The 24,096-nt window shown below is 35.9% G+C and overlaps 1 protein-coding gene across 28 annotated transcripts in view; it reads left to right on the top strand.

The window, feature by feature from the left end:
- dlg2 (discs, large homolog 2 (Drosophila)) overlaps positions 1 to 24,096 on the top strand; it is a 196,739-nt gene that overhangs the window by 84,996 nt on the left and 87,647 nt on the right. The window contains exon 1 of one of the 28 annotated variants that reach the window (XM_047804713.1): positions 13,466 to 13,773. The exons of 25 other annotated variants lie outside the window; for them this stretch is intronic. In XM_047804713.1, the coding sequence (XP_047660669.1) occupies positions 13,696 to 13,773 (78 nt within the window). In that variant the 5' untranslated portion in view covers positions 13,466 to 13,695. Of the gene's footprint in view, positions 1 to 13,465; positions 13,774 to 24,096 lie in introns of those variants that run through there. 2 more of the 28 variants (XM_047804714.1, XM_047804719.1) reach the window with 2 other exon arrangements.

The raw sequence follows: 24,096 nt of genomic DNA, 5'->3' as shown, positions 1-24,096 counted from the left end.
CTTAGTAAACAAAAATGCCTTTAGCTTCTTCACACTTTTGCAACCTAGGCGTGTTCCTTTAGAGACCTGAGTCTTGTGGTGTAAAGAGAACTGCAGTGGGTTGATGTGAGAAACATTTGAAAAGGCTTCTTTCACAGATTGATGGTTGTTGCCATAGTAATAGTGTTAACAGGTCTCAGCTCTTTTGGATTGGATGTACATGGGTGGGCACAGACCGAGTTGCTAAATTCTTCCTTCAGAGTACAGGTTTGATGGCAGCTTTAAGATGAGGCGCTCTGAGCTTTGTGAGAGCACAAAGTGACAGAAACATTTATCATTTGTTGCTATAAAATATGCAGTGTTGTACTGTGTTTCTTATTTGTATGGAAATAAATAGAAGTCAAGTGAAATATGTTCTTGTTACAGTGCTTGCTAATGCTTTGTACACCTCCTCTCTCTTTCTTTCTCTCTCTCACTCTGCGATCACACAGCAGATGCTGAGAAGGTCACAGCTAACAGAAGTATGCACTGTGATGCGTCTTGAATACAAACTCGTAGACTTCGTGCTTCCTTAACCATGAAGAGGAAATTTGACTTGATTTTTTTCTTATCGTGTCACAGATTTTTATTATGTAACAGCCATTTCTAGCAGGAACAATCTGTCATGTGGTTTTGTGACGTTTGAGAATTTTTCAGCATAGCCATTTTCAATTAATCGTATGAAACCCAAATCATTTAGCCAAGCTAGCATTTTTGTTATGCTTTTCTGAAATGTATTCACCAAAAATTACAAGAATTGGGCACACCGCATTCCGTTTTGTAATGTAATTGAAAAAACATTTTGCTTCCCTAAAGAGAGTTTCGCTCCATTTTCGAGCCATTTGTTGTTGCCACAATAAACACAAATTATTATTTTCCATCACAGAGATTTCTCCACATAATGGTAACATTATGATGGCTAGAGTCTATTTAGTTCACTGTGCAAACAACAGAAATAGAGGTCCATCTATCTAAAGGGTCTTTAGTAAAGAAAGAAAATCATTCTTTCACTTTAAATAAAACACTTTCTCTGGACTTTAATCCTTTCATGCATAAATTGTTAAACATATTTGTATTTTTTTTACTTAAGATTGCATAAATGGATTATCCTTTAAAAAATTGAGTGTAGGAGTAAACATTATTTTACATGATTAATAATCAGGTTTAAATTATGTTCATGATCAAAATGATAGAAAATATAATTTGTGAACAAAATATAAGAATATTCTTTGCATATATACTGTAACAAAAGCATATGAGAATTGCTCCATGGTGTAGTTGATTTTAAAGGTAAAATTGTAATTTAAAATATTCCTAGTTTTGATGATAAAGAGTATATATTTTGGAGTATAGCAGAAAGAATGTAATGTGTGATTTTGTGTAATATGAGATACTAGAAACTTGCTACACTGAAAGAAATAACTAGAAAGAAATTAGACAGAAACGAGAAGAAATGATTTGTCAAATTCTTCCTAACCTAAATTTAGCTGTGAACCCTATGAATACTCATCAAACTGTTCAGTGAGCCCTACAAAGGTAAGGAGCGATCCTGAAAGTCAAAGGATAGGTGATCAGTAAGAATAACTCTTGAATCTTTAAAGAGTGTACAGTAAAATGTCACAACAGCATAGGATAGTTCCCCCTCCTAGCCAACAGAGGTCACTATCTCCAGAAGTCTCATTTTGTTGTTCATTCTGGTTATATGGACTGCAAAAGCATGATTACTAGAATCTAGTTGCCCATCTTTCCAGCTTCTGAACCATATAACTTGCCTGTGTATGATTGTGTTTTTATTGATTCCTGCATTCTAATTTTTTATTGTGTATAAAAAAAATTCTACATATGGATTCTCGTGCCTCTACCAGTCTAAATTGTTGCAAGATGGAAGGATAAAATGGCAACAATAATGAGCATAGTCATTAATTTACTTCACACTGGAGGTTTACTAGGTTTCTCCCCTGCCATTGCAACCCCTGATGGCTGTTACTTAGTAACATGTGCATCCTAGTGAAAGGATTTTAATAATCAAACTATACTTTGGTGTGACCTTGTTATATGGTGACAATTTCTAACTGTGTGTGTGTGTATGTGTGTGTGTGTGTGTGTGTGTGTGTGTGTGTGTGTGTGTGTGTGTGTGTGTGTGTGTGTGTGTGTGTGTGTGTGCGTGCCTTGTTCGTGAAGGTTTCTCACTCTGCATTATGGCAATGTGTGTGAGCAGGTACAACAGGGTCTCTTTGTTCTGTCAGCTTTAGGTGTTGGTGTGACAGTTTGCTGAGCTCACAATTTCGGTGTCTAGAAAGAAGGAAACATTTTTTTGTCATTGCGTTTTGCTCTGTTACTTTTTGCTTTTATTTCAGTACAGACATGATGGTTTATGCATTCCCACAGAGGTGAAATAAGAGTTCACTTAGTTGGTCTTTTTTTTTTAAAAAGTTAACTGTTATGTGAAATCCTGTTACCTTCTCTGGTTGCTTAGACTACACGAAATAAATCAAATGCATTTGGCTTTTCAGGGTACAAATACTCAGGGTTAAGCCTAACGCATTTTTGGACATTGACAAAGTTGCTAGAATCCTGTTTACCAAATTATAATAATCATTATATTGTGTGTCAAATCGCATACTTTGAATCGTAGCTTACATTTACATTTACAGCATTTGGCAGAGGCCCTTATCCAGAGCGACGTACAGAAGTGCTTAAGTGTCTTTCATTGGATACATTAACTTAAGACTTAACACTTAAGATACCATGAGTCTAAAACATTGTTTTACTTTTTTTTTTAATTTTAAAAAGATATGTTTTTAAAATATGTTTAAAAACATATATGCAACAAACAAGGAAGAAAGTGCTAGTTGAAGTGTTTCACGAATAAGTAGGTCTTCAACCATCATTTGAAAATAGCCAGTAGCTTTAAATTAATGCCACTGATCTCCAAATCGGCTGAATGCTGTAGGAATTACAACACTTTTTATAAAAGTCATTTCACCATTGGCTGTTCTGCTGTTCAATGTTGTCATTTTATTCTCTTATTTTTTCAGTTACAAGTAAGCAGATGAAAAGGTCTAAATTTCAAGTGTGAATTTGCATTTTGACTCTTTGGATTTTAACTTTCAATATGAAGTCGAAAAAAACGTGGATTTTTCTGAAAATTCAATTCAAACCTATCAGAAAAAGAGAAAAAACATTACATTTCACCAAACAGCTAAATTCTTATAAAAAAAAAAAAAAAAAAATCTGAGGAACACCAAACACTCTTGTGAAAACCCTAACTGTCAGCCAGATCATTTGTCTGAGGTAAAGTCAACAATCAAGACTTCACCATAGCAAATACAGATTTACCACAAGAAATCAACTACTTTGATTAAAACTTGCCAAAACATCTTTTGTACTGTTCTGGAACAATGTCTTGTGGACAGATGAGACAAATAAGTCTGGTGCAACTTGTTCCAGAATGATGGTAATAGAAGAGTATGGAGAGAGGAAGGATCTGCTTATGATTTGAAAGCATCATGCCTCATCTTATGTCTGAATAGTCTGAATGCCAATTAAGCTGATTCCTTTATAATTATTGATGATGTGACGATGTAAAGCAACTGGTACAACTTTATCTGTTCAATTCATTCACTTGTTGTCAGTGACGCGGGATAAAAACGGACCTAAACACAGGACAGCTAAACGAAAACAGGGATTTATTAACTTAAAAAAAAAGAAACAGGACAAAGACAAAACCAAACATGAAGACAATAGGATTCCGTGCTGCACAAGGCATTAAATATACAACACAATCAGAAACATCAGGAACAGGTGTGCAGAAGTGGGGAGGAAGAGACAAGGGCAGGGCAAACACGTGAACACAGAATGTAAACAAAAGCACATGGCTACAGTCCAGGCTGAGTCCTGACACTTGTGAATACCATGATTTGCACATGGTATTTAAAATGACAGTTTAATGTATGATTATTATAGTTTGTCCGATTACGTTTGGCCCCTTTAAAATGAGGGGGCTGTATATATTTAAAGTGCTGTAATTCCTATAGTGTTCACATAATTTAGATGTAAATATGCTTTAATTTAATCTAAGTCTGCACTAACCTTATACTTAACTTGTACTGTGGTAGTCAGCTAAAAAATACTAATCCTTAATGTGAATGTCCAAATATTTATGAACCTGTCTGTATAAGTTAGTTGTTTACAGGGATACATGCACCAGTGCTTAGAGGACTTTGTCCAAACAGCATCTAGTGTGTACACTTAACATGTGCCATCATTTATCTCCATACTTGTCATGCTTTCTGACAAACGCACTGGTGGCACCTGTTTTTCACTCTGCTATCACTCTGTGAGTTGTACAGTGCTTTCTGCATTTTTATCTTCCAGGGAACACCTGGAGAATTAAACTGTACGCCCCCAATATTCATTCTCCATGTCTTCTAATGATTCACCAATTCATGCAAGGGACACAATGCAGTGTGCATAGCTGTGCCCTGCCTCAGAAAGTAGCTTTTACATTTAATACTTTAGTTCTGTCACAGGTTTAATTAGAGAAGAATACAAAAGAAAAGATAATGGAAAAAAATAAATTTTTTTGAGAGGACATGTATCCTATGGGAAAAAAAAACACTTGTTTACAAATATTAGAAATTCATATACTGTACACAAAATGTAACCGGAGCATGTTTGCATTCATATTTGATTTCCCTTAAGTCAATTCCCATTATTAATGTAGCACATTTAAAGACGACATACTGTATGTTGGTCAACAAGTACTGCACAATAACATCATGTAAATCGAAATAGCAACAAAATGAATTGCAAATAAAATTAAATAAAACAATAAACCATTGAAACATGTTAAAAGACAAATCCATGAAAAAATAAAAATACAGGACAAAATAGAAGACCGGTGACAACATATCTTAAAATGACTCAAATGTCTGTGAGAATAAATAAGATTATTAATTGATTTAAATTTTTTTCCAAGCATTGGGGACTGTAACTGTTCACTGACACTAATACTACTGACACATAATTTTGGAGCTGTGACAAAAAGTTAACCTTAAAATTAACAGAAGCCAAGCCATTAAAATAAACCATGACATCTTTCTCTGGGGTATAAATACAAGGAAACATGGCAGTTTCATTGGGAATGAAATTGAATGCCGTGTATTTTGTTCCTACAGCACAGAGGGTAGACTTGCTCCCAAGGAAAGAGGAATTGTGTTTGCTGCTGTCAGTCAGACACTATCTAGTCATGCATGCCTGTGAGCCCATATATGTCATGATTAAAAACAAATTGTCCAAATCCACAAAAATAGCTGTAGAATCAGGTTTTTGACATCTTCGTCCTCCGATCTAAACCAGTTTAACTTGCAGTGAGCTGAGGAGGAGTACACAAAAGCCTTGAGGATCTGGAGGGATTCTGTATTGACAAATGCTCTCAGGTTCTCTGCTTTGTAATCTTCAGCATCATTATATGAGAAGACTTGTTGCTGTTGGCATAATAGGGGTGCAAATAATTTCAGTAGGGTTGTTTTTTTTTTCTTTGATAATTATTTTCTTTGAATAAATTTTCTTTGTGAGATTAAACAAATTAGACAACAGGACATTTTATAGCCTTTTCTTTGTTATTTATTTATTCATTTATTTTAACCTAGCTTTAAAATTCCTATAATTCTAGAGCATTAAAGAATGAGTGATGCAGCTGAAAAGGTGTTTGAAATTTAAGCTTTAGAGGATTCAGTACCATGGAGAGCTCTGTAAACCTCTATTGTGTGTGTGTATGTGTGTGTGTGTGTGTGTGTGTGTGTGTGTGTGTGTGTGTGTGTGTGTGTGTGTGTGTGTGTGTGTGTGTGTGTGTGTGTGTGCTCATGCTCAGAGAGTGGGCAACCAACTGTTCATCTGTTTATCGACCTGTTACCATGTAATAATACACAGCATAATCACATCTATACCATCAATCATAAAAACACAGAAAAATACAACTGACTTCTTCTGTTGTCAGTCATAATAATCATTAGAAAAGTCTTTTCCAGTATTTTCCGCACCATAAGGCCTTATAGTGCGGAAAATACTGCAATATGCTGTTGGTTCTTTAGTTAAGCTCTAAAGACAGCCAATTAGGGTTATTACTTGCTTCTAGGTTTGTGTAATATAATGATTTAATTGTTTCTAAGTGAGATTTTCAGTGACATTTACACTGATTATATCATCAGACCTCTTGTATAGAAGCTACTCAACTTACTATTAGATAGTGATTTTCACCAGATCACTCAATAAGACGGCAAAGAGCTGGCTTATTCACTGATAAACTGGCAGATGAGTCAATGGCATATGATGGCCATACCTCTGACCCCATATCACATCCTCTGGATTAAATTAGTGGACTTCAATGACCTCACTGTCATTTCTGTCACAGTATAACATATGAAACATATGAAATATGAAATAAAATCAGTTTGTCAGGCAGCAGATAAAGCTGATGAAAATGCAGTAGTTTTATTGAGAGTGATTGCATACAATCCAAGCACAGAGTCGAAAAAGTAGCAATGGTTAACATGATACATTATGGAGGTGGTTATACTCGGTTACTGTGTTGTTTCTTATGTCCGCTTGGCACATTACAGTTCATTTATCATTTTTCTATACAGTATTCACCAGAGGGCTTCACAGTGAGTAGCATTACAACCTTATAGCTCTAGGGTCACAGGTTTCTCTGGGTTCTCTGGTTTCCTTCCATTTCCATTTCCCAGAACTATTCCCACAGGTGGACTGATTAAGATAAGTTGCCTGTGTGAGTGTTTGAATAGGACTGTGCATGGTGCTTAGTGATGGCTCTCCCAGACCCTGTTCTATGACACTTATCATAACAGGTCATTATTTAGTACTGCATACTTTTGATGTTCTCCCACTTGTACAGAACCCTGGACCACTGTGCTAAAGCTACAAAACTGCATGAATATGTGGTAGAGATATTACAAATTAAACTGAGACTGATCTCCAACCTTTTGTACAGATTCCGGCATCAATGACCTTGAGTTTTTTTTCCATAGTTTTCTATCTCAGCCTATGTCATATGTATGAACAATAGTGAATAGGGAGTGGGAGATAATAGTGAATAAGAACTTAAAATTCACTGGGACCTTTAAAAACATTTAACCTGATTATACAGGTCTAATGTAATTCCTTTTTAACAATATTTATACACATTTTTAAAAAATATTAAACCATCGCACTAGACTCCTACACCCAGAACACTCATGCAATCACCTTCTTCTTCTGCGCGTGAATGCTGTTTTTGTCAGGAATTTGTTTGGACATTCTCTGCCGGAATGTTAGGGGGTGTTCCAGCATCGTGTTGTGTCACGTGTTTCACGTTGTTCATAATTGCCTGTTAATCATCATGTCTATTTATTTCCTCCACGTTGCATCTTGCTTGATGAAGTCCTTGTCTTTTCTTTGTGTTGGTTTATGTAACTTCTTTGTCTATGTTATTTGTTTTTTTGTTTATAAGTCGTGTTTTGTTATCCCTGTATTGGGGAGGGTTTTTATCTTTGCCGTGGCAACCGCTGTTTCTCTGACAGTTTTACTCAGTTCACTGCAAAGTAAACCTTCAGATTTGTTATAGTTCATGAGATTACCAAGCCTTACTACTGTGAATGCTCTCCTGTTTCCAGTTTCTTGACTTCTATCCTCGCAGCCTGTCCCTATCTAATTCAAATTCAAATTTATTTATATAACGCTTTTAACAGTTGATCTGACAAAGATTAGCTGTTTTTTTTTTCAATGAAGCATAAAATGGTCTATAAATAAACATAATAGCAAAAGCACTGAACTTTATTGTAGCAATTATTGTAAAAACATCCTGTTATGTTCTTTTAAAAGAAATATCTTTTGTTCAGTTATGGCAGGTTAATCTGTACATCTAAATCCAAGTTCTTCTTGGCACATGGACCAACATCGATGTGTATTTGTTATGAGTCCTTCTTCTTCTTATTCGTCCTTCTCCTGCTCCTCTTTCTTAAGTGCACTTTCCTATTTTCTAACTAAGTGCAGGTCAACCTCATTAGTTTGTCCAGAACGTTCTGTTTTAAAACTCCATCTAAATGCAATCTCTCATCGCAGGCAGATTTTTAAATGAATGCCATGTACTGCAATATGTTTCTCACTATGTTTGCTGGTGTTGTATATAATAAAGATAGATAAATGATTTTAAAACTCTTACCTTGAGAACTCTTACCCCTTAGCTTGAGAATATTAAAAGAGGAAAGGGAAGAATTGAGTTTTTTGGGGGTTTTTTTAGATATATGGTTGAAATATGAGTATGATTATGATTTTCCACAATTTAGAATAATAGTGAAGACAATAATACAATGTTAATTTTTTATTAATATATTAATCAGGAATGGTCAGTGTGAATTCCTTGTATCATGATGCATTTAAAGTAGATTTAATCAAACATTTAACCACAGCTGTTAAACAACATGCCTGATCCCATTCTAGCAAATTGGATTGTTACCACAGCAACCATCATAAACAACACTTTTATTCAAGACCTGTATTTATACTTCACTATCACCAACATTATATCAAGAAAACAATAAACTTGGCACTCAGCTTCACATAATGTTTTTTGCATCTGTCTCCACAATTATTTAACCATAACAGGACATTTTGTTGGCTGTTAGCTCTCAAATAAATCCTGGAATTATGCTGTAACTAAGAAGTGCTGAACAAATCAGAACTGTTTGGCTAAAGTAGAGTTGATGAAAGAAAACTTAATGACTTCTCCATCGATGCTCCAACATATGCTGAACACTTCCTTTTTTATTTAATTTAATTTTTTATTTAATATATGATTCTGTATGTATCAACTTCAATATTTATCATTTTATGTGGTACTGTGAGTATTGATTGGGGTTTATGTGATTCTTCTGTTCATGAATGTATTCTGTCTTCTGAGTCCAAGTCAGAATACGTTTACACAGACTGTGTTTTATTCCTTTAACGCAGGAGTGTCCAATCATATCCGCAAAGGTTCGATGCTTTTGCAGGTTTTCGTTCCAAATGAGCAGAAGCCACACTCGAGTTTATCGAAAGCCAAATTCAGATGGAATTAGGTGTGGCTCCTGCTTAATTTGAATAAATATCTGCACCCACACCGGCCCTTTGCGGATAACTGCTCTATGTGCTCTAAACACAATGTATATTTCAATTTATTAACAATAGCATACATACTTTTAAAATCAATCCATATTATTCTATTTAATATTGTAGAATGTTGTGTAATTACTTCTGTTATGTTCCTTAACCTCTTTCTCCTTCTCGTACTTGTCACATTACTGAGAACCTGCAAAGTACAGGTTAATATCTCCTGAAGAAATTTACATAAGTGCTGACACTAATTGAATTATTCTTTCATGAATGCTAAATGAACCTCTCATGAATGTTACAGAACGCTTTAGGATTTTCATTGTCAAATAGCCAGCCATTTAAAAGAATTTGTTTCTTATTAGAAACAAACAGATCATATGGACTGTAGACCATGTGAATGATTGGTTACTATGAAACGATAACATATTAAAAAGAAATAGAGCCGGTGCTGTTACTGTTTGTGCTGCTGTTATAACCTATTAATCAATACCTTCTGTCCTAGCAGATTTGAGAATACAGCAGAGCTATGGTTTGAATATAAACTCCTGGCCTGCAATAGGTGAAATGTCCAAGGCCACTTTTGTGAAGTACAATTCTTTGCTGTTAATGTAAAACAGCTCATTTCTATCACATGGTGTTCAGTCTGCCCCCTGAAACAGCACTCCTTTGAAATCTTGCTTTCCAATTGATTTGACTCAGTCACCATGAGCAAGCTTTTTTCATAACTCATCTCTTTGTGATATTAGTCTTTGCTGTGTATTAACACATTTCTTTAATGATTGGTGACTGTTTGAAGTCTTACCAAGGATCTGGCACATATGGAGTACTGCATGTGTTGCAGAACCGCTTTATGGATGTCACTGTGCAGGATTCTAGGTAATTATGGCACAGACCTATTACCTACTTGTCAGTATTGTGTGATAGACTGGTGGTCAATGCCAACACCTCCTTCATTCATTATGCTGACATGATTGTGAGGAGAAAATTTCATGGTGCTTGCAGTGTTTGGCAATCAATACAACTCAGCCAAAAGTCACAGTCTATTTATCGATAAACTGTAAGTCACATCATATCCAATCTTATAATGAATCTCTTCATGCACCAATCATTAGAGTTGTTTTATTAGCATGTATAATAGCATGTAATAATGTTGTTTATTGGAGTAATCTATATAAGAGGTCTTAATACTGTAAAAAAAATATTGTAATGATAACGGTCGTATGACAGAGAGTATTAGTTATGCTTGGTGTTAAAGTGCTTACGTTTAATTGGGTCTTTAAAAACAAAGCGTGTCGGATGAATTAATGTGGAGGCTATTTAAATGGCACACTGAATGCAAATGAGAGTGGCCCTTAGGTAGCAGCGTGAGAGGTGGAGAGGGAAGCAGGCTGCAGGAAATGTTTACTGCAGTTTCTCAATTAACTTTTGCTAAAATGGTGGTTCATTGTCCATTCTTTTACTGATAAAAATACATTAAAGGAAAAATAATGCAAACAGAAACGATACATATACCCAAAAATATGCACTACAATTGTTCAGACTCCCTTAAAAGAGTTGAATTACATTACAAGTGTACTCTATCTTAGAATATGGCTGTAATGCAACAAAAGGAACTAAATCATAATGCAGTGCTGAATAACCATTCAAGTTGCCTGTGCATGGTTTGTGTTTAACAACATGGTATTACTTATTCATGGTTTTCACCTTTAATCTCGATGTCTGTGTGAATAAATTACAGTCTTTAAGTGTGGTTCTTATCTCCATGAACCACTTGTGTATTATAGCCTGGTGGAAAGGTGGATAATTGCTTGGCAGTTTAATGAAATAATTTTTAACATATTATTATTATTATTATTATTATTATTATTATTATTATTATTATTATTATTATTATTATTATTATTATTATTATTAGGGGCCAAGGGCTAAAGGTGCTTCTTCTTCTTCTTCTTCTTCTTCTTCTTCTTCTTCTTCTTCTTCTTCTTCTTCTTCTTCTTCTTCTTCTTCTTCTTTGGTCTAGAAATTTGGCACACTCATTGGTGATAGTCTAAGGAACATCCTGGCCAAATTTGGGCCAAGTGCTGCAATGCACTAGCACCACCATAGGGTCAAAGTTGGTCCTTATTTTGGAAGTACCTTTATGGTTATACATGAACCATTTGTCTAATATCAAATTTAATGGGTTTGATGCATTTTATGATGGTTTTAGATTTTCCAATATCTTGGATTTTGTCAGAAACATTTTCACTACTCCTAATTCAGAGTATTAAAAGAATGTTGCATAGTCCTAAGGTTTGCATATAATGGGTTAATAAATATAAAGTTGCCAAACAGACTTGACCAGCTCTTAATAGCAGGCTCTTTGTTATCTTTATTAAGTCAGCTTTTCTTTGTGTTAATGGTGCATTTATTATTGATGTGACTACTTGCTGACTGATGTATACTGCTGTACCCAAGAGTTCTCTGCATTTTATTAAATTCTGTATTTCATCCAACTGTCAGCCATTTCTCCAAAGGCTCTCAAACATACGCCTGCTCTTCTTAGACATTTTCTTAAATGTAATACCTTTCAGCATGTTTCAGGGCTTATCAGGGCCATGTGTTTAAATACATTACTGATCTAGAGTAAGTGAATTCTTTCACTATAAGCTTTATTGTCTCCTGATATTTGATCTGTAGTACAAAACAATGTTAATAACAGTATGGTAAAGTGAATGTTTAGCCAGTGTTAAGATAATATAAGAAGAGTGATGGTTTTGAAATAATGTGTCATCTTGATTTGGTTTTGGAAGAGAAGCAGCAGTCCTATGGAAATGACTACACAGGAACCTAGCTAGGGCTGCTTTTTTTAAATTAAGCAGATTTGTTCTTCTCATTTGGGTTTCAGTATAACAATGTAAACAAAGTATATCTGCTTTAGTAAATCCTTTGCCAACTCGCTCAACTCGCTCCTCCTCCCATCTAGGTTCTTAAGCATATAGTATTTCTGTCCTAAATCACAGTAATCCATTGTGGCCTTATATTCAAATTATTTGATTGTTTAAAAGGTGTTAATAATTAATACTCTAAATCGTACAATAATATGAGATTAATTGGAAATTATAAAAATAATGATATTTAACATTTATGAAAGGAATCTTAAGTGTCAGTGCTTACTAACCTGAGTAAGTTTTCCTATTCTGGAATCTTCAGAACATAGAGCTTTGCCAGACTTTATAGCTTTTAGGATGTAAGTGATGTCAGGAAGTAACAAAGTAATTGTAAATGTTCCACAGCATTAGATGTAATGACGAATAAATAAAATGTACAATGTATTGTTCTTGATTTAATAGATAAAATATAAGAGGTGGCAAATTGCTGTTTGATGAGAGGAAAAAAAACATTTCAGGAAATGCAGCATTAGGGAAAAAAAATCGATGATCATTTTTTTGGTAACAGCATGACCTAAACTTTGTGCTTTATTCATCTAATTTTGGTGAAAAGTATGCTTTGTAAACCATGTAACTCTGAAACACAATATAAATTCCATTTTTTATATTGTTTAATAATTCACGCTTATCATTATTTAATTCGATTCATGATTTTTAAGTTCGATCAAATTGAACTCTAGAATTTTCAATAAAATTTGAATGAAAACTTGGGAAGAAAATTTCCAATAAAGATGCTTTTATTATTACTGTATAATAAATTATTTAAAATGATGTGCATGTTTGTATGTATAAAACTATATACATTAAAAATGGTTTCAAACAGTGCTGTAAAAAATGGCAACAGGTTCACCATATCTTTAAAGATAATTAAACAAATTCATAAATCTTTTGAAAAATTTGATCTGGGTTCTTTAAAAATCATCGACTGAAAGTTTATAGCAGAAATAGTGCTCCAGAGTCGGCTAAAATGTATGATTGAATGTCTCATGGAAAGGATGTCTCACACATACACACAATGCACACCGAAAAATGAAAGCAATGGCTCACTAACACCTACTTTTATGATCATTATTTGTCATTTTTGTTGAAACATTATAATAGCGGCAGTTTTATGATGTCTTTATAGTCTTTATAACTGTCTGTTTTTATGATCTGGTTGTTTAGCACCTTGACAGTTTCCTTTATTTCAGTTCTGAAAACTAAGAAGTGTGTGTGAGGTCTAAAGAGGACCCTGGAGATTCTTCTAGTGTCTCGCCCTCAAGTCCTACTCCTACGGTCTCTCTTCTCTCTCTCTCTCTCTCTCTCTCTCTCTCTCTCTCTCTCTCTCTCTCTCTCTCTCTCTCTCTCTCTCTCTCTCTCTCTCTCTCTCTCTCTCTCTTTCTCTCTTGCACACACATGCGCTCTCACCTGCTGTGTGTATAATATGAGTAAGGGTAGAGCATTAGCAGCTCCTCTCTCTCTCTCTCTCTCTCTCTCTCTCTCTCTCTCTCTCTCTCTCTCTCTCTCTCCCTCGCTCGCTCACTCGTGCTGGCTGCTGCTGATGCTGGCCAGGCTGTTTACTCATAATTCATACAGAGGGATTCTGCCCTGATCCGCTATGCTCGCCTCCATCTGGTACGCTAAGAAGCTGGGACGCAGGCTTGTACAGAACGCCAGAAAAGCCAAAATGCAGAAGGTAGGGATGAGGGGTTGATGCTATAAGTTTACACACGCTGTTTGCGAACTCTGGACATTGATATCATATGTATTTATAGTGCTGCTTTGGAACTACATGTCACTATGTCAGTGATGATTGCGATACGTTGTTTAATGTACTGTATGGTTGTTTTAGTCGGTGGTAAAGGAAAGGCTCTGGATATTTAAAGCTATAATCTTGGATTCAGTTTAAATTGGTTTGATTGTCTTATGGATTGGGGAAGGATTCTGAAGGCTTAGTAGGACGTGTTTTTGTCGTCTCGTGTCTGAAAGGGTTCTCAGCTTATTGAGCGAGGTTGAGTGTAACAAGAGCTGATCTGGGGCTCATGACCTTAGTGCTTGTGGAGGGGTTTATAAGGATCTTTATCCTTCTCATGAGCTTTCTCTCTCACTTATAAAGTTTGCTAATCTTTACAATGATTTGTTTAAGCCGTATATCGATGGATTGAGAATTTAGTATTGTGAACGTCACCGTTGCACAAAGATTTGTGATCCAATGAAGAATCTCTTTCAAAAAGTCATTTTGGCTGTGTTAACAACCTGATTAGAATTAATGTATTCATGCTGCTACCTGAGGTCGTTCCATCAACATGCTAAAAATATCAGTTGTCCGTTTCTCACCTAACTGTAACTATTTGTCTATATCACCTGACTACCAACACATGCTACATCCAAGATGTGTGAATCTTCTCAAACTGGCACTCTCACAACATCATAGAGTAGCTCAATGTGTATGAGGGAAAAGTGCAACCCTGTTCTGTACCAATCATGATTAATCATGTTAAAATAATGTCTTTTAATGTGAAATGGTTTATAAGTAAAGTATAAAACACTACACTGTATCTTATTAGAGGGCAATAATAGTAACAGTGTCCACAGCAATTTACCAATGGTTAAAGTTTGAAATGATTAATGATCGACATGTTCTTTTTGACAGTTTATAGTTGTATAGTAAGAGACAATTTAGTGCTTGATATATAGCAGTTATAAAGAATTGTGTTTTTTTTTTCTCTCTCAAAATCCAAACTGTAGTTGGTCATGTTACTGAGAATCCAGAAAGTTCTCAAAGTTCTCAGACCTGAAGACTCTCTCATGGAACAATTCCTGACCATTACGTATGTGTATGTGTGTGTTTGTCTGTGTTTGTCTGTGTCTGTGTGTGTGTGTGTGTGTGTGTGTGTGTGTGTGTGTGTGTGTGTGTGTGTGTGTGTGTGTGTGTGTGTGCAGTGTATAAGAATTTCTGTGTAAACTATGTTATTACAATAAATCTAAATCTGAATATTATTATTTATACATGTTTTCCATTTTTAAATCTGTTTTATTAGATGTCCACTATTACAAGCCTCTGCGAATGAGATTCAGAGAAATCAACATTCAGAAACTGTAAAGAAGAATAACATGAAGAATTCCGTCTCAGCTGTATTGATTCCTGTTGGTATTTATTGCATCTTGTGAAATCGCTTAACAAATACCATCCTTCTGCAGTATATCAACAGTAGATCCAACACTTAAACCACTTCACTTACTGGAAGATTTATGTTTTATTTTACATATCAAAGACAAGAAAGAAAAACTGAGTGAGAAAGTGAACCACAGGGCTTGAAAATAGCCCCTAACCATATGTACCCATATTTGAATTAGTGACATTTATATACTTGTTTGCGTTTATCATGTATTGTACTCACAGATTATTGTCTGTGATATGATTTGGTGTTGCTTATATATTTTATGCAGCAATTTTACATTTTGTCTGTATAGTAGATTTTATATCAGCTTTTACTTTCACAAAGCAGTGATTTGCTCTTCGGCTAAACAGATTCTGAAAATGAAAATGTCAGTGTGCTTAGAATAAATGGGGTCTTGATTAGGCATCAAGGGTGTACAGTGTGTGTGTGTGTGTGTGTGTGTGTGTGTGTGTGTGTGTGTGTGTGTGTGTGTGTGTGTGTGTGTGTGTGTGTGTGTGTGTTTTTATGTGTTAGAGAGGTATAGATGATATTTTTCCCGTCACAGTTATGCATTATGCTGATTATGTACATAGTATTTTGTGTGATTGAGCATATGTCACTGATATGTTGCAGCTGAGAGGTCTTGCTTACCTTATCACTCCCTTCAGTACTACCAGGATTCAGATTTCCAGCATCACACCTCACTTCCCTCTTTGTCTACAAGAAAGTTCCTTCCTCGTGTGTTTGCATGTTCTTCGTTATTCTTCTTGAAACACCTTGCTAGTTGCTGCCTAGCAACCTACAATTTTGGTTGAACTAATCAGTAATCTTTTTATCAATTTTTCTCTTTCTTTCGCTCATGTACTGTACACACCCACACACTGTCACTCTTACTTATACTCACACCACAACGTTCCATATTAAGAAGAGATCTATTGATTGGTATCTCAAGGACACTTCTCATAGCCTGCATGCTAACTTTATACTTGAATTCTAACTTCATACTTGAACCTCTTCAGGATACAGATATATCATAATGCTTTCTTTCTCAGTAGTGCTCAATATGGCAACAGGTTTTCTCAGCTGCAAGTCACACTTTGGTCAGTCAATTAAAGCATTTACTATTAAGTGCTAATTTGATTTCTGTTCTCAGAAGTGTTTTGTAAAATATGGGCTATAATGAAAAGTGATTTTTTACCAAAATGTTCTCTGTTTGCAATTTTATTTAAATTCATTACCAAAAAAACATTGGTTTAGATTTGTTTGTTGCTTTTGATTGTGATTATACCATAATGTATCATTGTTTACTCAACAGTATTTACACACCATCATTCAGAGACAATTTAGTCCAAAAGTAATTTTAATTTCAATGCTGAATTCTTAATACATTTTTTTAAAGTAAGATGATTAAAATTACCCATGTGTAGTTCCTGCTTCTGAGGTTGCCAGATTTTTTCTCTTAATATAACAATATGGATTCTACCTTATATTTTCCAGCTGTTAATAAAATAGCACTTGATCCAGCTAGGTTTGTGGGATTGTGCGTAACATGTCAGCATCTTATTGCAACTCTATAACTCTACTATAACCGTTTGATGACAATATCATCTGTGTCTTTTGGAGGAGTGCAGACAATAATATCATCAAACAGTGGCATTCAGTATATGTTATTTTTTACGTCATTACAGATAATAAACAAACTATCATTAGGTGGCCGCAGTCAGCTGTAGATGCTAATTGTTCGTATGAGTTGTCGTTTTCTTCTGGTCAGAATTGCTTACAAAACTAAAGTCAGTACATTACTAGAAACAACACAAGTTATGTATTGGGTCATAAAGCTGCAGATACCTTATTTTCTGCCAGACATTTGTGTTTTTGACTTTAATAGTCATCACTATTTTTAAAAATCCGTTGCTGGTTCCTGATACTAACATCAGTCATCACATGCCTTGTTCTTAATCCTAGGCTTAATTAAGGGTGAGAAACACTGTATCTGATGTTGTGATATATTTTTTACATCAACTGTTGTACATGTCTGTACTGTTGAACTGTTGATTGTACTTTGTGCATCAACTGTTGTACATGTCTTTCAATTTAAATGCTTTTTTACATGCAGAATGTTCAGCTAAATGTGTCTAAAGAAGCATCTAGGGCTTTGTTTAGCATGTGCTGCCCTAGAGCTGTGCTGACCCATCCTGTATGTGATTACTTGGGAGGAGACAGTTCGTCTCAGATGGAGACAGATTGTCGGTAATGGGTGCTCTTTGATTAGGCCCTGGCACAAGGCCACTGCATTCATGCTTGTCTGTGTTTATACAAAGCTGGGTGTGAGGGTGAGTGAGGTTTGAGCTGGTTCTTGAGTGGAGGAGCTTGCTAATAGCACTATAACAGCAGTCCTTACTATCTTTTGATCACAACATTTAAACAGGCAGACTCTCCTGATGGCTGCTTCGGACAGTGTTGTCACGGCTGTAGCAATGCTTTTTATTATTTAATTATCAGAAATGACACCTCAGTCATTTTTGTTATATGCCAATTGCCTCCTGAGGCAGCAAAATGAAAATGGCCAATTATTACAAGTTTTATTGCTATACCAGACATTTACTTTATTATTCTCATCACCACTTCCTAACAAGATTATTTTTAAAGTTGACCTTTTTTAGTTATTGGCTTTAATGCCACTTAATTTGCATTATTTACATCATTGAATATAGCTCTGTGAGACCAGTGGTTTCAAAACTACTCACATGGAGCCACCGATCTCTGACCACTGTAATTAATGTTAAGAAGATAAGGGAAACTGCTGCCTCTTTCTTGCTCCTCTCCTTGACCTCTGCCTCGCAGGTGCTTTTTCTCCTGCGTGCCTGGGGTTTTAAGCCTTTTCTCTCTCCTTTAGTGTGTGCATATGTGTGTGTGTGTGTGTGTGTGTGTGTGTGTGTGTGTGTGTGTGTGTGTGTGTGTGTGTGTGTGTGTGTGTATCCAGCTCCTGCTCTAGAACAAATCAATATTAAGAAAGTGAAAATGGAAGAATAGATCAGCTGAAACCTCTTCCACTTTAAAAAAAATGGAGAATAAAATGAGCATCAAAGTTTGGCGGCTCATTCATTGTGATTTTGAAATGCACCAAAAGGAATAGAAATTTGAAGAGTTATAGATTTATTGACTTTGGGGTGTCTACATCTTATACATCTCCTTATATTTCCTCAATAAAATTGCACCCTATTGGGATTAACATGTGTCAAATGCATCTGAACAAACATGATTTTGTGGATAAATAGCACCAAGGGGAAATCAGTTCAATTCAGCTTTATTACAGCAGTGCAATAGACATTGTCTCAAATCAGGTTTACAGCATTCCAGATATAGAGTTAGAGCTCTAATGAGCAAGCTAGAGGTGACATTTTAAAAAAAAAATACAAACCAAAAAACACAAAACTAAAAACAGAACTTAAATGAGGAAGAAGTACAGTACAAACAATACTGAAATTAAAAGTTCTGGGATTTGTACAGGATATGAGTGTTTCTGATTATAGAAGCAGTTCTTAGGTAGAGCTGTACAGTAGAGGGCTGCATTGGGATTGGGCTCCTGCGGGACCTAACGCAAATCTTGCGGGAGCGGGCGGTTTCACCTTCGCCCCGGGTGGGAGTGGGCGGTCAGAAAATTTTGCGGGAGATCCATGGGCCTTGGTGGGATTTGGCGTGTAGACTAATAATAAGAATGGAGTCAACACATGACGTTGAGAAGAAGATTAGTATTAGCATTAGTATTAATTTATCTTATTTAAATGCAATCATGTTTAATTCTATTATTCTGGACATTAGCCTGAACTAATAATTAGTCTGATCATTTGTATACAATCAAAATGTTCACAAGCTCTCAAGAAAAAATTTGCGGGAGTGGACACAAACATCACGTTTGCGGTTGGGAGTGGAACACGAAGATTGCGGGTGCGGGCGGTCCTGGTCAGAAATTCAGCGGGAGCGGGCGGGTACGGGTTTAAAAAAACAGTCCCGTGCAGGGCTCTACTGTACAGTATCTAGGTGAAGTGAGTTGATGGGGATGTGGTAGCTCGTGGTTAAGGTGTTGGAGTCATGTCGGTGGGTTGTGAGCTCAAATCCCAGATCCAGTAAGCTGCCGCCACTGAGCCCCTGTGCATGGCCCTTAACCCCCAATTGCTCATTTTTTAAAAATGAGATTAAATGTAATCTATGTATGTCTCCCGGTTGCCATAAATGTAAATATCCACTGAAGCAAGGGTGAGTCTTAAGTCTTACTGAAGAAAATCATGACTAAACATCATATCACGATATTAATTGCTGCAATAAAAGATGAAGCAGTTCCATGATTGTATCAGATAATGTGCCTTTTTTTCATAAAAGTGCCAAGTAAATTGTCTAGTCTTGTAGCAGAAGCAACAAAATTGTTTTGTATCATGTGGAAGTCTGTCTCTGGTGTTTTGATTCTTTACTGTGAATGTTATACTTTATCTCCCAGGCATGTTTTCTGTTTGAATCATTTGATTACACATTGACTGAATATTATATTAAAGTGTTGAAAAAATGGAATTAATACATTTGCATGGAAATCCATATCCACATGGTGATCAAACCACTCAAGCCCTCAGTACACATTTTAAGCTGCTTTAAATAATTCTTTTTTCATGGATGTAGTGGAAATCCTAACACAGCTTTAAGGAAGGATCAGTGAGTTTACGCCATACGTCTTATCCAGACGGTTCTCCTATGAGGACAAATGTAATTAAAGCGAGTTATGCTGAAAGCTTTGTCTTGCTCTTCTTCCCCCAAGCATCTTGCATCCATCAGCTTTCATTGCTGGACACAGACTCCTGAAATTGGTTTGGTTAAAAAGAAGCCGGTTTTCCTGATTTATTTAAAAGAACCACACAGGGTTGTGTCACGACGTGACATGGTGAGACAAAAGGCAAGAGAGGATCCAATTGCAGATAGAACTTTTACTGAACAAAAACAAGAAACAAACAGATAGGCAGGCAAAACAGATCAGGACACTGAACAGGAACAGAAAACAACATAAAGCAAACACCAACAATGACCAACACCAGGGAAGTGAACAGACAGTGTAAATGTAGTAAACAGGAGCCAATCACAAAGCAGAGACAATCAGAGACAAAGACAAAACACCTGGGGAAGAGATGGAATGCAATTAGTGTCCATGATAAGCAATGAGTGGGCGGAGCAAACAATTAACAGGGCAAGGCAGCAGACAGACAAAAAGGAAAACACAGACGGACTCATTACAGGTTGTGTTCTGCGTTTGTCTTATAGAATGGTTAGTTTTTTTGTTCTTGTAAAATGAAGGTACTGCATTAAGTAAATGATGCGAATGTGTATTATTTTAATGATGAATATCTGTATTTAACGGTTGGGCAGTAGACGGTGGTTTGAGTTCAGATACAGTATAGAACACAGAGAGCTAGGCCAGCATGTTTCAGTGTTATTACACAGAGGAAAAAAAAGATGCATAGACATTTTTCAAAAGTATCTCAGAAGTAATTTTCTAAATTAATTAGTAGATTAAATTAATTATTACAGCACTGCAGGGTAAAAAAAAGTGTGCAGATGTTTCTCAATATCCCACCGTTATTGATTTTCTTAATTAAATGCGAAAGGGAGGAAGCAATTGTGTGCTTCATCATTTTGTAATCCTGTGTGGACTTTGATTTATGCACATAATAACGGAGGAAGGTACTTATGATAGTGCAACATAACGTCCGGATGGAAATGTGATGGTGTTATAAAAAGGAGCTTACAAGCACCTCAACTTGCGTCCCCTCAATTTTCACATGTCCTTTTTATCCTGCTGTGTTATCTGGAATTAAAATAATGTATCTGCACACACACGGCCACATAGATTAACAACTCGACGCGGCTTATCTTTTTCTGCTTACAAGCTGTTTCATTTGCAAAGCTGTTTTTGTTCCCCTCTGTGTTTTGCAGAGAACTTTTCTGTTGTTGTAGATGGTCATTGTCTGTACAAATGGAAGCCAGGAAGTTGGCTATTATTTTTCTTTTCCTATATTTCATTTTTTTAATAGTTGAGCTGTCTGGGAAAGTTGGAATTGACAGATACTGGGTGACTAAGGTGACACCTGACTGGCTAACATGACCCTTAACAAAGAAAGATGTTCAAGCTGTCCTTCTCACAAATCCACAAGTTAGCTAATAAAGCAAAACGTCCTATGAACTCTCAGCCTTACAGTGTATGGCATATGGGACAGCTGGCACTCAAAGCTGAATCCTACAGTAGTTGTAACCCATGACTGAGCTACTCAAGGTAATCAAAACTTTAATATATATATATGCTGGCAATACTGGAGCTTATAAATTCTGAGCCATTACAAAACTTTGGCAGCAGTTATTTGGTTTCTCTCCTTCTGTTCTTCCTCTGAGATCTGCTAATGAACCGGCCATAAGAAAGTTGCTTTTTTCACTTTCATGGTGCACATGTAAAAACAAACCATCCAAACATGGCATTGTATAGTACATTCATGATCATCAGCATAGGTGGCAATGTTGTACAGGCATTGCAAATGTAAAAATATCTCATTTCTTTACAACACAGAAAAAAATATCTAAATCCCATACCTATTTTTAAACAATCCTCTATATACAACTACACAAAAGTTTATGGATTTAGTTCCCCTTTGCCACTAGAATAACCTCCACTCTTCTGGGAAGGGTTTCAAGGAGTGCAAGCAAGGAATGGTCTGTTTCATGGCTGAAACAAGAACAAGAGCTGAATGGTTGCTTCCCAGTCACCACATTGTAGCACTCACCCATGGGAGATTTAAAACAGCACTCCAACACAATCACTATACTAATTGTGGGAATGTTTCCTTGTAGAATCTATGCTAATGTATTTAAAGCTCTTCAATAGCCTTACACGTTATTAAAACATTTCTGTTTGCTTTTCTTTTGATATTTTTATACTAGTCTGTATGAAAATAACAGCTGGTAGTGTGTCAGATTTTGTTAATGTATGCAATCTAATAAATGTATGATTTATTTATTCATTGGTTATTACTTAACATGACCTGAGATCTGACTGTGCCTCTATTTATCCAGCCTTTGTGTAAGAATAAATGTGAGATTTATCAAGTGTAACAACATATGATTTTCCTCTCTGTTACAGTGACGATTAAATGAAAGTGGTTTCTAAAGATTTTTTTTTTAACCACAGTGAGTCACACTGATGTCAGGCTTTTGAAAACAGCGTAGTGTTGGAGGCCATATGAGGTTCCAGGAGAGAGCAGTGCTGTGTGGACAGAGTAGGTGTTCTGTTAGGAGTAGGTGGTTTGTAGTGTTTAAGTGTATGTGTTGACCTTGTACTCGAGCCTGTGTGTGCAAATGCATCCCCTTACTCCTTTTCTCTAGTTTTATCTGCTTGCATGAAGGGCACAGACCCTAATTTTGTCAAATGTAAGCCTTAGTATAGAATTTCTAAACAGAATCATCATATTTTTTACAAAAACGATTATGCCATATCATGACCTTTATATGAGATTTATAAGCTTCTATCTGGATGAAGAGCTGTTTTGAAATATGGAAGATTTGATGTGATCCAGCTATCAAAAATGCTGAATTTTTAATTTACTTCTAAACAAGACCAGGACTTTAAGGGTACTACAAATTTATTAAAGTTCTGAGACTATTAGACTATATTTGAACATTAAGTATGTATAAAACCTTATAGGTCTGCAACATCAAATGCTGTTCAGTCAGCTTTGTGCTTCATCAGTGAACATTCGAAGAATTTAGCAGGAAGGAATTAGTGCTAAGTCTGTAATGAACTTATTATTACTCCAAAAGCTATTATTAACTAGTTCCAAACTGGTAGCTATCAAAATCCAAGAACTTATTCTTACTGAGGTCTCAATAAATTTAATTTCAATAGAATGGCAAGTTGTGTGATAATGAAATAACATTGAAATCATTTGAAATATGATGTCTGTTTTGAACATGCAGGATTTAGATTGTGATTGAGCTACATTTTTATACCGCTATTGAACAAATGAGGCTTCATTAGCACTGTTTTAATGAACATCCTAAGACCGGAAGCTTGCTTCTTAGAGAAAGAAAGACACATGGAGAGGATTCTAGTAAGATTGTTATAGGGTTTGACCAGTTGCTGCATGTCTGATTGGCTGCAGTTTTCATGCCCATTTTGTTCAATAATAATTTCAATAAATTACCATTTTGCCAAGATGAAAAGTTTTTTGATATTTCAGTGGGTGTCAAAATTAAATAACTATTTCCTCCCTTTCGGTCTTGTATGTCCAAAAATAACCCCCCGTTCTGTCACTTTAAATTCATTATTTGTAACCCTGTTTAGCCGCCCACTTCATTTATTCCATAATTGGAAAGACAAATTGTGGTGAGGTTTTTGCAATTCAGGAGGGATTTGCTGCCTGGCTTTGACAGGTGATTTCGAGCACGGACGCCACACTGTAAAGTAAGATTTGAGTGCGGGGGCTGATTCCCCCAGGGTCACTGCCTCACTCATAGCTTTGTCTGCTCATAGACAGACTGCCAGACCTCATAGCCACTGATGCGCCCTTCACGCTCCACCCTGTGTCTAACAGCTCCCTGACAGCTCAAGTTACAGGCCTGGCAGGGAACACACACACACACACACACACACACACACACACACACACACACGTACACATATACACATGTACAGGCAAAACCTGAGTTTTCTGTCAGTAATATTTGTCCAAAGCCTCACCAATACAGGTACTGTGATACATGTTATTATAATAAATGTCACATCATCATAATTCACATAATGGAACCATTACTTAGGCTTAATTAATTAA

Source organism: Tachysurus fulvidraco, chromosome 20, assembly GCF_022655615.1.
Source record: "Tachysurus fulvidraco isolate hzauxx_2018 chromosome 20, HZAU_PFXX_2.0, whole genome shotgun sequence".
In the NCBI taxonomy this organism is placed as follows: Eukaryota; Metazoa; Chordata; class Actinopteri; order Siluriformes; family Bagridae; genus Tachysurus; species Tachysurus fulvidraco.
Note: the sequence above shows the minus strand (reverse complement) of the source record. Positions and strands in the feature narration are given on the sequence as shown.